This window comes from Hirundo rustica, chromosome 11 (genome assembly GCF_015227805.2).
Source record: "Hirundo rustica isolate bHirRus1 chromosome 11, bHirRus1.pri.v3, whole genome shotgun sequence".
NCBI lineage: Eukaryota > Metazoa > Chordata > Aves > Passeriformes > Hirundinidae > Hirundo > Hirundo rustica.
The window spans coordinates 1,315,057-1,328,373 of record NC_053460.1 but is presented as its reverse complement, the minus strand read 5'-3'; the positions used below and the strand labels follow the sequence as shown (position 1 = coordinate 1,328,373).

The 13,317-nt window shown below is 54.2% G+C and overlaps 1 protein-coding gene across 6 annotated transcripts in view; it reads left to right on the top strand.

Annotated features, from left to right (window-relative positions):
• Window positions 1–13,317, top strand: part of ACSF3 (acyl-CoA synthetase family member 3) — a 51,332-nt gene that overhangs the window by 23,932 nt on the left and 14,083 nt on the right. For 5 of the 6 annotated variants that reach the window (XM_040075423.2, XM_040075425.2, XM_040075424.2 and 2 more), the window contains exon 7: window positions 7,474–7,600. In XM_040075423.2, the coding sequence (XP_039931357.1) occupies window positions 7,474–7,600 (127 nt within the window). Of the gene's footprint in view, window positions 1–7,473; window positions 7,601–12,490; window positions 12,799–13,317 lie in introns of those variants that run through there. The other variant, XM_040075427.2, reaches the window with a different exon arrangement.

Sequence of the window (13,317 nt, the reverse complement as noted above, 5' to 3'; positions counted from 1 at the left end):
GCGGCGCTGCCAACACGCAAACCGGTGCTGCAGCCTGACACCTGCGCTCCCTGCTCCCTCTGTGCCAGCCGAGGATGCTCCGCAGCCCGGGGACACCTGTGACAGCCCAGCGAGGGCAGGAGGTGACAGTCCCGTCAGAGTCACCGTGCCTGTGCAGGAGTTTGGGGACACACAGCTATCCCCTGCAGAGACACTGCTCTGGGCTTCTCCTCCAGCATCCCTGGGGAGCAGAGGTGTGGAAATGGGTGTCAGGGACAGCGCAGCTCTGCCTGCTTTCACTCATCCCACATCCCACATCCTGCTCCTGGAGCCGCTGGCATCCCAAGCAGTTCCTCAGCTTTCCTCAGCCCGTCTGACCGTTCAGGCTCTGTGATCCTTACCCACAGCCCCAAGTGCTTCTTCCCCTGGGCTTACTTTTCCCCTGAATTTTTGGCACCTCTCCCTGCGGCTCTGGCTCCCAGGAAAGGGTTACAGCTCTCCAGCTCCGAACGTTTCAGTTTGCTTTGTTCGGTGCGATGCATATTTCATACGCTCAGCTTCCCAGCTGGCAGAGGCCTGGAAACCCTGCAAGCTGTCGGGTATTGTCTCTCTCCTTCTTTACTTGTTTGTTTGTTGGGGTTTTTTTTTTTTTTGGAGGGGTTGTCATTTCGTTGGTTTTTTCTTTCTTTTTTTCCTTTTTCATCTCTCCCAAATCGCTCCCTCTCACCGAAGCCCAAGAGCGCTGACAATGGGGGGCTATCAATAGCTAAATGGCTTCACAGCTGTAGCCAAGGCAGGGCTGTAGCCAGGGCTTTCATGGCGAGCAATTTCCTCGTGCCAAGGCTGCCGAGGGAGCGTGGGGACGGATGGGTTGCAGGAGCTGGCAGCAGGAGGACGCCGTGCCACGGGCTTTTCCCCCCCACCCCTTGCAAAGGTTGTAATTATCTCGTTGTTTATCCATATGCAAGCTGTCGTCCTGGACGGGAACCGCCTCGGCCGCGGCCGGCCGTCCCTCCCGAAAGCCGCCGGCATCTCTGTGCCCTCCTCCCGGTGCCCCCCGTGTCCGTGCCATCTGCTCCCTGCTTTGCTGCTGGTTGGCGGCGCCCCGGCGGGGCTGGGGCGGGCTGGCGCTGTCACCCGCGGTGGTGGCTGCAGCTCTGGGCCCGTGGTGTCCCTGCGGAGCGGCCCCACCTCGCTCCTGTTCATCCCAGGTCTCCGGAGAACCCAGGGTGCTGGGCACCCCCGTGGCTGGCATAGGTCTGTGGGGTTCTCCTCACCCATCCGGGTAATCCCATAGCAGCTGGTGAGGCTGTAGCTGGCTCTTCTCCGGAGATGGGCATGTGCCCCCCGTGCCTGGCATTCCTGGGAATGGCCAGGATGTGATCACCTGGTGCGGGAATCCCGTCTCTGGCTGCCCCAGAGGAGCAGCCAAAGAACCCTTGGGTTGTTCCTCTCCTATCCCGTGCAGACCTCAGCCTAGACCAGCTCATTCTTTGCCCTCAGTGCTCGTGCACGTCCAGCTCTCCTCCAGTTTTTCACCGGTTTTCTTGGCCCTGCTCCATCCCATCCTCGTGTGTTGGTACCTCAACGTGAACTTTCCCTCCAGCATCCCCATTCTACCTCCCATGAGGAGTTTTTCCTCAGCTCCATGATCTCTTCCATCAGGCAGTGCAGGGAATGTGTTGTTGAAGGCAGTCTGGACTGGATCTGCAGCTTTTCTTCTATCTGCAGCCCCAGCCCTCAGCATTTCTGGCACAATCCACCTTTGATAAAAACATTCTGCATTTATTCCCATTTTCCATTTGCCTCCCATTTCCAAACCTCCTTCCAAACCCCTGGCAGTGCTGGACGCTGCACTTGTGTATGTTCCAGTTATCACTTTTTTTTTTGCCATATTTCTCTCATCTCCTCAGGATCCTGTTTTGTGTCCTGCCCAAGTAATTTAAGAGTCTCCACTTCATTGCCCAGGCTGCTTTTGTTCCTGTATAAACATTTTAGCTGCTTCTCATTGATCACATGCAGTTTCTTACTCATCTGGGGAAGTGATTCCATTCTCAGATATATTTATATCTCCTTCCTTCTTTCTGTCTGCCCTCTGATTTTATTTATTTTTTTTTTTTCATTTGTGGCCATAGCTCTATTTTATTTCTTCCTGGTAGTAAAAGTGGGAGGCAGAGGTTGCAGTAGCATCGTGTCCCCTTGTTTCTCAGCTGAAAACTCTTCTCATCACAGGGACAGCCTCGATTCCAGAATATTTCCTTGCACGTGGAAGCTGAATCCATCTGTCAAGAAGAACCCTCTTTCCACAGGTGTTTCCTTGGAGCTCACCTTTGTCGCGGCACCCTCAGGATCTGTACGAAACTTTTTGTTGTTTTATTCTTCCATAGCATCCCAGACTGGTTTGGGTTGGAGGCATGAAGCTTATCTCCTTCACAGACACCTTCCACTAGAATATTCCTCTTGGTAGCTGAGGGCAGATTTGGGGTGTTAGTGGAGGAGCCCTGGGCGCGGTGGGGAGGTGCTGAAGCAGAGGCTGAAGGAAGAGGATCTGCCTCTGTGCCAGGGTTCTCGCAGCCAGGGGAGCAGGGGATGGCTGGCACGGGAGCAGTTCGAGGTGGTGGGGCAGGGTGTGCGGTCACAGCTCACCACAGCCTCCCAGAGCACGCTTCTAGGGGGGCTGCTGGGAACCAAACCCAAGGTGCGCCCCGAACTGCGTCCCTGCCTGGTGCCCTGCCCGCCCCGAGCCCGGAACCGGCACCTCAGGAGCTTTTCCCTGAGGAGGAGGGCGGGGCGGGTGGGAAGATGTGCTGACACCTCGCCTCGTTCATTATCCCGGCAATCCTGCGGACGAGAGGGATGAGAACAGCAGCGTGGAGAGCTCTTGGCATCTCTGCAATAGTGCTACATGTTTAATTTATGGTGTTAATATAGATCAAGAGGTTTTGTGTCCGTGGGACAACTGCGGGGAGGACTGACCTTTCCCAAACTTGGCTTGTTTTCTGTCATGCTTTTGGGATCATCTGGAGCTGATCAGGCTGGGAACTTAAAAAAAAAAAAAGGGTATTGCCTAAAAAACATAGACAATCACTTTTGTTTTCAGTGGAGCAACATTTGCTCTAAGTAGAGGGTTGGGTTGTTTGAAAATAAGTTTCAGCGTTCCAGCTCCACTGTACACCAGCCTCGCTTTTAAATTTATAACTCTCCAAAATGAAAAGTAAATGGATTGTGTTATTCCCAGCCCTTTTATAAAAGTTAACATTGCAAAAACAGATGTGAAATGTGGCCTCGCAGATTACAGCCTGAGCTTGGGGTTTTTAGGTTGGGGTTTCATTTTTTCCTTACTCTCTCTGTGCTGTGTCCCTGAGGAGCAGAAATCTGCCTTTCTCCAGCAGGAGGAAAATTGTTCTGTGTCTGAATTGCCTCCTGCCAGGCTTGTGTGGATGCTGCAGGACGCGGAGCTCCGAGGAACGATAACGCCCTTACAAAAACAGGCAACTTAGCAGGGAATTTTTAATTAGGAATGTGCAGGAAAGCTCAGATTGCCTGGGAATTTGGTAATGCTCTAACAAACCTCCCAGTCCTAGGACATCCACTCCAGTGTGGCCCTGGGAGCTGGTGATTAAAGGCACTGGCAAGCAGATTATTATCTCCAGCTTCCTCCAGGAGGCAGGTGAGATGTCCTCACCTCCCACAGCAGGCCTGGATGTGGTGGGATCTGGAAAAGCAGAGTCTGGGCCAAGCCTGGAGCTGCCCTGCTCTCTCCAGGTCTGTGGGGTTGGATGCTGAGTTCAGCCTGGAGAAAAGGAGGCTCAGGGGAACCTTCAGCTCCCAGGGAACAGGGACAGGAGGAGAGGGAACGGCCTCAGGCTGGGCCAGGGGAGCCTCAGCTTGGACAGCAGCAGTAATTTCTCCATGGAAAGGGTGCTCAGGAATTGGAACTGCCCAGGGAGGTTTGGATCCCCATCCCTGGAGGTGTCCCAGCAATGCCTGGAGCTGGCACTCAGTGCTCTGGGTGGTGACAAGGTGAGGATTGGGCACAGCTTGGACTCAATGATGCTGAAGCTCTTTTCCAGTGATCCTGGGATTCTGGGACAAGGCTCTGGGCTACCAAAGCCTTGAAGGGGACATTGAGGGGACAGGGAGGTGTCTGGAGGTGCTGGTGGCAGTTAAGGTCCAGCAGAGGAGTGGGGAGCCTGGCAGGGTGTCTGTGCTCCACAGCCTGCCGTGGGGTGCGGGACGGAGCTGGATCAGTCCTTCAGGCTTTGTTGGATCATTTCCTGTGCTCTGGTATGTTAAAGAAAGCCCAACAAACACCAGGAAAAAGTTACTGCTCTGGCAGAAGAGGAAAAAGGGCTCCGTCACTTCCATAAACCTCACATACATAAATTATTGTCTTCTATTAGTCACTTAAGGGCTCAGTTGCTTAATTATTTTGATCACACTAATCATTTATTTACAAGGTGGGGAAAAATGCCAAGCACTTCCAAGCCGAGCAGCACAGCAGGGAGGAGGCAGGGCTGCAGGAGCATTTCTTTCCTCCCTGTAAGTCAAAATGCTTTCGCTTCATGGTCCCTTTTGAGGTCCCTGCTAGGAGAGGATAAGGGCTGGAGTGACAGGACACAGGGAATGGCTTTAAACTGAAAGGGGGTGGGCTTAGATGGGATATCAGGGAGAAATCCTTCCCTGGGAGGGTGGCAGGCCCTGGCACAGGGTGCCCAGAGAAGCTGTGGCTGCCCCTGGATCCCTGGCAGTGTCCAAGGCCAGGCTGGGTGGGGTTTAGAGCAGCCTGGGACAGTGGAAGGTGTCCCTGCCCATGGCTGGATAAACTTCGAAGTCCTTCCAACCCAGACACTTCCATGACTCTGAGCATTTGGTGGGTGAAGGGGGAAGGAGGCATCTGGTCGAGTTTGAGTGGATCTCTCTAAAACCTGTTTGGAACCTGAAGCTCTGTGGCTTTTCTCCTGGATGTCTGTCCTCCTACCACTCCCCAGCCCAAGAAGACACCGTCGCCTCCTCAAACCTCACCTTCCCCTGTGTGTCCCACGTTTCTGTTAGGAATCCACGGTGCCTTCCCTGCTTCCCAGCGAAGGACACGCTGCTCTGAGCCTTCCCTAATTCCGTTAGAGTCCATTAGCAGCTCCATGCCGCAGCTCCCGGAGGAGCGCGGGGCAGAGACCGCAGGAAAACAAATCCCAGGGCCGAGTGCCAGGCAGGGATTCCCAGCTCTTTACAAACCACCCTCCTAATAAAGAGGTAAAATGGGAACGGGGAAGGGGGGTAAAATATGCATTTTCTAATCACCCAGATTTAGGCCTTCAAAGGATTTATTACAACCTTTTATTTCCATGCGTGGAAAATGGAATCTTATCTCGTGAGCCGGCTGGCCCAGCTCGGCTGGGTTTAGGGCAGGGAGCTCTCAAACAGCCTTCAGGGCCATGCTGTGCCTGGGTGTGAAACTGGCTGGAATGCATTAAAGTACTGCCCAGGGAGAGGGGGAGATCCGTGCACCCTGCCTCCAGCAGCCGCTCGTGCTGTCGAGCCATGCGGGAACAGCGGGAGCGGCCGGGACTGGAGGGAGAAGGGAAACAACCAGCGCAGCTCCCCTGAGCCAGCCAGCGTGGTGTGCCTGGCATTGCAGAGGGATCAGACACGAGGGCTCGGCGGAGATCAACGCCGTGAACCTTGAATTTTAATTGCTGCTGTTGGGGAGCCGGCGCCGGGGCGGTTCGTGCCCCTGTGCCACGCTGGGGAGCGGTGCCGGGGACATTCCGAGTGCAGCAAGCGAAATCCTATTAAGATAACGTCACGGCCTCTCTGTTTTACTGTTTGCAAGCCAGCCCTAACATCATTAAATTACACAACAGGGAGGTGCCTGCTGCCAAGGGGCTCTGCTCGAGATAAGATGTGGGTTGAGCCGCTGCCAAAATTTGAGTTGATATGACAGGAAATTTGGAGCGGGTTCAAGGCTTGATTCACACCAGACGTGGCACTGCGCAGGTAAACACCGGGCAGGATTGATCCCTGGGGCTGTGCAGGTACCTGGCACCGTGGAATCCCGGGCAGGATGGGGCTGGAGGGGTTTGTGGCAGACAGATTTACAGATATTTTGGAGTTCAGCGCTGACAAGAAGACCCCGGAGCCTGGCAGGGTGTGTAGGTGAAGCTCGGGGAACTGTTGGCAGGTTCTGACCTCTGCCATCCCCTCCCCAGCCCTTTTGGGGAGTGGGAAGGAGCCTGAACACCAGGACACTGCTCAGGGAAGCTGCTTGTTTTGTGATGCCACAGCAAGAGAAGAAAGAGCTCCATCATAAAACTCTACAGAGCTTCTAAGAGCCCTGAAGCCGACCTTGCTGGTCCCTCTGTGTCACCCACCATGTCCCTGCCACGCTTGTCCATGGAGGATCTGTGCTTCTTGTGCCCTTTGTGCCCTTTTTTGTGCCCTTTGTGCCCTTCTTCCTGCCTCTTTGTGCCCTTTTTTGGATCCTTGTGCCCTTTGCTGCTGCAGGTGTGGAGTTTTGCTCCAGGCCCTCCAGACCTCAGGTTTCTCTTGTGGATTGTCTGGACTTCAGCTCCATCTTTCAGATCCGTGGGGAGAACTCACCCAAGCACCATCCCCACCTTGCCATCACTCAGCAAAATTCCTCATTGGCATTAACGACTTTTCTTCCCAGCAGCATCTTCCAGGCAGGGAATTCATCCCCAGCCAGGGCTCTGGAAGAAGCCTGAGCTGTGTGTGCAGAAATCCCCTTGTCACCCCATCCTCCAGGACAAGACATCAGGAAGAAAACACTTTAAAATGATGCCTCAGAAGCAGTTTTCTAAGCGTTTTCCATTAGGGAAGCTTTGTTTCCATCAGAGGCTGCAGAGAGCCTGCCCTGCCCTGGGACTGCCTGGCGCTCCAGCGCTGCTATTACAGCTTTCCCTCGTGGCCCTGTTTCTGGCACTGCTGGTTTTCGGGGTCCCAGATGGATCCTGGCCATTGGAGCAGCTCAAGTACAAAGTGGCTGGGAAGTAGCTCGGAATTCCTGGTAGTGAGCTGTTCTCCACAGAGGGATGGAGCAGAGTGTCCAGGCACATCCCACAGCACCCTTCCGTCCCAGCAGCGGCTTTGCACACCTGCGCTGTGGATTTAAACTGACAGAGGATGGGTTTAGATGGGATATTGGGGAGGAATTCCTGGCTCTGAGGGTGCCCAGAGAAGCTGTGGCTGCCCCTGGATCCCTGGAAGGGGTCAGAAAGGACATCCCTTTCCCGAGAGCATTTCCTGCACGTTTGCGTGTGTGACCTCTCTCCCAGCAGCTGGAAGGTTCCAGGATGGCAATCCTTGTTTTCACATAACGCAGGCGCTTATTTCCAGTGCTTTGGAATATCAAAAGCACCTGAAGGAGGGCAGGGTGCGGTGGAGCCCGCGGCGTGTGTCCTGCGTGTCACCCTGCCGCCTCCCGTGGGTCTGGGGGACGGGTGACATCGTGCACTCACTGTGTGCCCGTCCTAGGTGACGCCGGGCCTGGAGGGACAGGAGGGGGAGCTGCTGGTGAAGGGCCCCTCGGTGTTCCGCGAGTACTGGAACAGACCCAAGGAAACGGCCGACGCCTTCACGCCCGACGGATGGTTCCGGACAGGTACGGGAAGGGCTCCCCCAGCAGCCGGCACAGAGCACAGGGGCACGGCCGCTCTGGGCTGGGGAGGGGTTGGAACTGGGGCTGGAGTGCTTCGGATGTGATTCCAAAGGCTGCCTGGGGAAGGGGCTTTGCCTGCGTTGGCCAGAGGCACCGGGTGATGGGGGTGTTTGGGGTCCTTTGCTGCTAAGGATGAAATAGCACTGCTTAATGTTTTCCTGGGAATTCAGCTGTGCAGACAGGTGGGGTTTGTCTCAATTTGTACAGGGACTGTCACAGAGTTACCAGCTACCAGCTACAACCCCTGAGAGGAGGGTGTGACCACATATGGGTAGGGCTCTACTGGCAGGCTACCAATGATTTGAGGAAATGGCCTCGGGTTGGATGTCAGCAGGAATTTCTTCATGGAAAGGGTTCTTCATTGGCAGGGGCTGCCCAGGGAGGTGCTGGGGTCCCCATCCCTGGAGGTGTCCAGGGAAGCACTCGGCGCTCTGGGATGGGTGACGAGGTGGGGATCAGTCACAGGTTGGACTTGATGACCTTGGAGGTCTTTTCCAACCCCAGTGGTTCTGGGATTCTCTGATTCCGTGAGACCCACAGCCCTGATTTCCCCACTCCCCTCTTTCCCTCGTGTTAGCAGTGCTGTGGTGGCGGGAGTCAGGCTGGATTTCTGATGCCTTCTGTGTGACCTGATTTATTGACGGTTCCTGAAGAAGCCGTGATTTACTCTAATTGTTCTCCCGAAGCAGAGCTCGCTCTGCCGGCAGTGTCACAGCCAGCCCCCGAGCCGAGCGGGTACCGCGGGCTGGGACCGGAGCATCGCCAGCCCTCACGTGGGGTGCAGGGCAATCAGCTCTAAAAATTATTTTTTAGTCAACACTCCTGATGAATATTTCAGCTGCAAAGGAATAGCGTGCATTAATTATTGCAAAGAGATGTCTTTAGGAGAAAATGATTTTGAAATTCAGTTTAATTTCATTGTAATGCGCCGCAAACAGGAAGGGAGTATGTGTGTTTAATTGGCTCTCGGGGGTAAGGCCGGGAAGATGGCATGCCTTTGTCACAGGCCATTAGTGATACAGACTGCATAATGAGGGACTACAATCAGCTCACAGCTGCCGGCTCCTACGGGGAGAGAATGATATTAAATAGAAATCAGTATAAATTAAACTTAACCCTTTCGCCAACCCAGCAAAGCTCGGAGCTGGGAACGAGGGAGGGGAGCGGTGACGGGAGTGGGGGGTTCGGGGTGGCTCAGGGGGTGCTTGGACATCCCCCTCGGCAGCCAGGTGATGTCCCTGATGTCCCCCTTCCCTCGGGCAGGAGGCTTGAACTCCCTTCCCCATCCCTACCCCCACTCTGCCTTCCTTACCTTCCTCTCCTCTCCTGCCTCCTGCTCCGTCTCTCGTGGATATCAGGTCGATGGGGCTGGGTTTTTCCCAAGCCTCATTTATCCAGCAGTGCCAGGAGCGATCCCATGGCCCCATCCTCACCCTGCCTGCCCCAGCCTCATCAGCAGCCTCTGGAGATCACTCAGAGGTGGCAAATGTCCTGTGGTGGTAAAGAGCCCTCGAGGGAATGGAAGGGGTTGTGTCCTGTCACAGGGATTGGATCTGGAGGGCGAATGATCCCCATTAAGCACAAATTGGTTACCCTGGAGCCAAAACCACGCTGGCAGGATCCAACAGAGGTGAATCCTGGGCACTGCCAGGCTGTAATTCCCTGTATCTGCCCCTTGCAGGTCATCCAGGTGAGTGTTTGACAGGTGAGGCTGAATGCCAGCACACGGTGTTCCCAAAACCCCGGCGATGGCATTCCCGGCTCCGTGCCAGCGTGCTGCTCGCTGCCAACCCTTGTGGGTGTCCCCAGCAGTCACCTGCAGGCTGCAGGTGGTGGCCAAGTCCCTCAGGGCTGGAGTTTCACAGAATTATGGAATGGTTTGGGTTGGAAGTGACCACAAAGCTCACCCCCTGCCATGGGCAGAGACACCTTCCACTATCCCAGGCTGCTCCAAGCCCCGTCCAAAAAAGGGAGAAAAAAACCAGTGACTCTGATGAATTCGAGACTGTGGCTTTTGTGAGAAGCCTCTGAACTCCTGGTGGTGCAGAGGGGATGAGCTGTTGCTCCCGTCCTCTGTATTCCCTGGGATTTGTGCTGCTGTCTGCCGATCCCTCCATCTCTCATTTCCATCCGAGTGGATTTGATTATTTTTATTGTATTAACGCAGTTGACAGAGCTGCTTAGATCAAAGTCCCCTCTAGCAATTTCCAGGGAGACTGCTGGGTTTCCACCTGCTGTCATACATCCAAGTGGCACTGAGCCCTCGGAGGCCGAAGGAAAAACGCCTGTGGGCATCTGGCTGCCGTCCCTGCTGAGCCTTCCCAGCTGTGCCAGGCCCTGCCAGGTGAGGGGCAGCCTCCAAACCCTCCCGTGCTGCTGAGAGGGAGCAGAGGGGAAAAGAGGGAAGACATTTTTTAGGATAAGGCCCTGGCACAGGGTTCCCAGAGAAGCTGTGGCTGCCTCTGGATCCCTGGAAGTGTCCAAGACAAGGTTGGATGGGTTTTGAAGCAACCTAGGATAGTGGAAGGTGTTCCTGCCCACGGCGAGGGGTGGCACTGGCTGGTCCTTAAGGTCCTTAAGGTCCCTTCCAACCCAAACCATTCCATGATCCTGTGAGCAAAATCAAACCTTGGGAGGCAGAGAAACAGCAGCTTCTGTGGTCATCCTGATGTCCATCCATCCATCCATCCCTCCATCCATCCATCCATCCATCCATCCATCCATCCATCCCTCCATCCCTCCCTCCCTCCATCCATCCATCCATCCATCCATCCATCCATCCATCATCCATCCATCCCTCCATCCCTCCATCCATCCATCATCCATCCATCCATCCATCCATCCCTCCATCCATCCATCCATCATCCATCCATCCCTCCATCCCTCCATCCATCCATCATCCATCCCTCCATCCCTCCCTCCATCCCTCCATCCCTCCCTCCATCCATCCATCCCTCCCTCCATCCATCCATCCATCCCTCCATCCATCCATCCATCCCTCCATCCATCCATCCATCCATCCCTCCATCCCTCCATCCATCCATCATCCATCCATCCCTCCCTCCCTCCATCCATCCATCCATCCATCCATCCATCCATCCACCCATCCCTCCATCCATCCCTCCATCCATTCCTCCATCCCTTCATCCCTCCCTCCCTCCCTCCCTCCATCCCTCCATCCATCCATCCCTCCATCCATCCCTCCATCCATCCCTCCATCCCTCCATCCCTCCCTCCCTCCCAGCCTTGCCGTGCCCACCTGGCCAGGCTCTGGCACTGTCAGTTCGCGTTATCCCTGCCCAGGAAGCGCTTGCGTGGCTCTGGAAGCACGAGGAGGGTTTGGGAGCGTGGTGGATGCCCACCCTGCCCCTCTCCCCACATTTCCCTGCCTGCTCAGGGAGTTTCTCCAGAGGAATCTGCCAATCCAGCCGTGCTCCCCGGGCAGCGCCGCGACCCGAGAGCAGCCTGCTCCCCGAGGGAAGGGCAGCTTCCATTCACATTTGCCCATACATCCAGAAAATTAGAATCTGGTGTATTCAGGGAGATTTATTTTCAATTACAGGTTAAGGCTGAGACATGAAATAGCACCGGGTTTGAAAGTGGTGCATAAATCCTGCAACAAATCCATGTATCTCTGCTCCATATAATAAGATTTTATTGATTGCTATATTGTATCTGTCAGAATAAAACTCTCTTAATGCATGCATCAGGATGGAGAAGATAGAGGGCTTGTTGGGAGGAGAATCTGATTCAAGAATCAATGCACTTTGATTAATATGTCGTTAAGAAAGTAAGAGTTATTTAACTTGTTTGATGCACATTTCGGAATGATGACTCATATCTTTTAAATTTCTTTCTTTGAGCTGCATTTTAAAAACCCCCACAACCTTGGAGATGTTTTTCACATTGTTAAGTCTTGGTTTATCAGTGAATTTTTGCTGGACCCTTTTGCACAGGTCACAAATGCCCCTGAAGCCCATTAATAATAAATCCTATGGCCCAAAACACTTCTCATATCCTGTTAAGGCTTTAGAAGGAGAACAGAGTGGACCTGGTGTTCTCTGTTCCTTCTGGATATTCTGCAGTGAAAGAGGAAACTCCAGGGAAGACAAAACAGAACCCCAACAACAATGACAAGCACAACAACAAAAAGAAGTTGTTTTTCCACTGTGATTACAAATCCAAGCACCAAGGACAAGCCCTGGGAACATCCCACTCAGCACTGAACTCCCAGCTTGCTCCAAAACTGGAACGTGCTCTTGCTGCAGCCATGAATCCCAGGCCAGGGAGTGATCCCAGTGGCTCTGACTGGTTTCAGCGACCTCCTGATGTGTCTGCCGTTTTCAGACTGAGCTCTCCAGCCCACAACTGACACCAGCTGCAGATCCTTGCCATTCCCAGCCCTGGCTCTCAGAGATTCCATAGAATCATGGAATAGTTTGGGGGGGGAAGGACCTTTCAAGGCCATCAAGTCCAGCTCCCATCAGGACTGGAGCACCAGGAGGGAGCTGAGGGGGCTCAGCCTGGAGAAAAGGAGGCTCAGGGGTCTCTGGCTCTGCACAACTCCCTGACAGGAGGGGACAGGCAGGGGGGGAAACAAGGGACAGGATGAGACAAAACCTTAGAGAAGGTTTAGGTTGGATATGGGGGAAAATTTCTTCATGGAAAGGGCACTGGTGGAGTTCCCATCCCTGAAAGTGTTCAAAAAACATGGATGTGACTCCTGGGGCCGTGGTCAGTGGTGACCGTGGTGGTGGTGGTGCAGGGCTGATGGTTGGACTCGATGATCTGAAAGATCTTTTCCAGCTAATTCCACGATTCTGTGATTTCCAGCCCTTCTGATGGGAAAGGCGAAGCAGTTTTCCAGCGCAGAGGAACGTGGTGTTTGTAGGAAAGGTCCTGGGCAGGTCATCCTTGGCCAGGCACAGCTGTTCCCTCCTCTGGGGCTGCTCCCGAAGGAGAAGGAGAGGATGCACCCCCTTCCCTCTGGCACAGGCTTTTCCCGGTGCTTGGCTGTCCCCAGGGGCCAGCAGGTGTTTCCCTGCCAGGGGAATTGCTCACATCCGTGGGCGGAGCGCAGACACCTGAAAGAGAAAATACTTGAGGCTGATCAAGGCGGATTATAAATAGAAATGCATCTAATTAGCATCTTAATCTGCAGGTTTTCTGTTTGTTTGCGGTGGCTTTCCTACTCACGGCATCCAGCTAATGCAAATTCTATTTTTAAAGAAACGACTCCTTAATTGTAATGTGCTGAAATTATGTGAGCTGCCGGCGTGATGCCACCGGATGGAGCGGGGGCCCCTGCCTGCAGGAGCTGCTTTTGGAGTCTGGCAGGGATCAGCTCAGGGGTGGGGCAGGATGGCAGCACTCAGCTGCTGCCTTTGGGAGCACCTTAGAGCTGGGACCCACCTTTCCCACAAATGCCACCCAAGAACACCCCCAAAAACGCCAGGTGGACCCTGAACGCGCTGCTGTGGGAAGGGGCAGGAGCAGAAGCCAGGCCAGGCACGTGCTGCGCTCCCCTTTGCACCCAGTTCTAATTTGAGAAACGTTTCTAAAATTAAAAACATAAAGATGGGATGTTTTCTGATACATCAGCATTTATCACCCCCAGAGGTTCCTTACACACACACTTCAAACACTTTGGAGAGAGAATT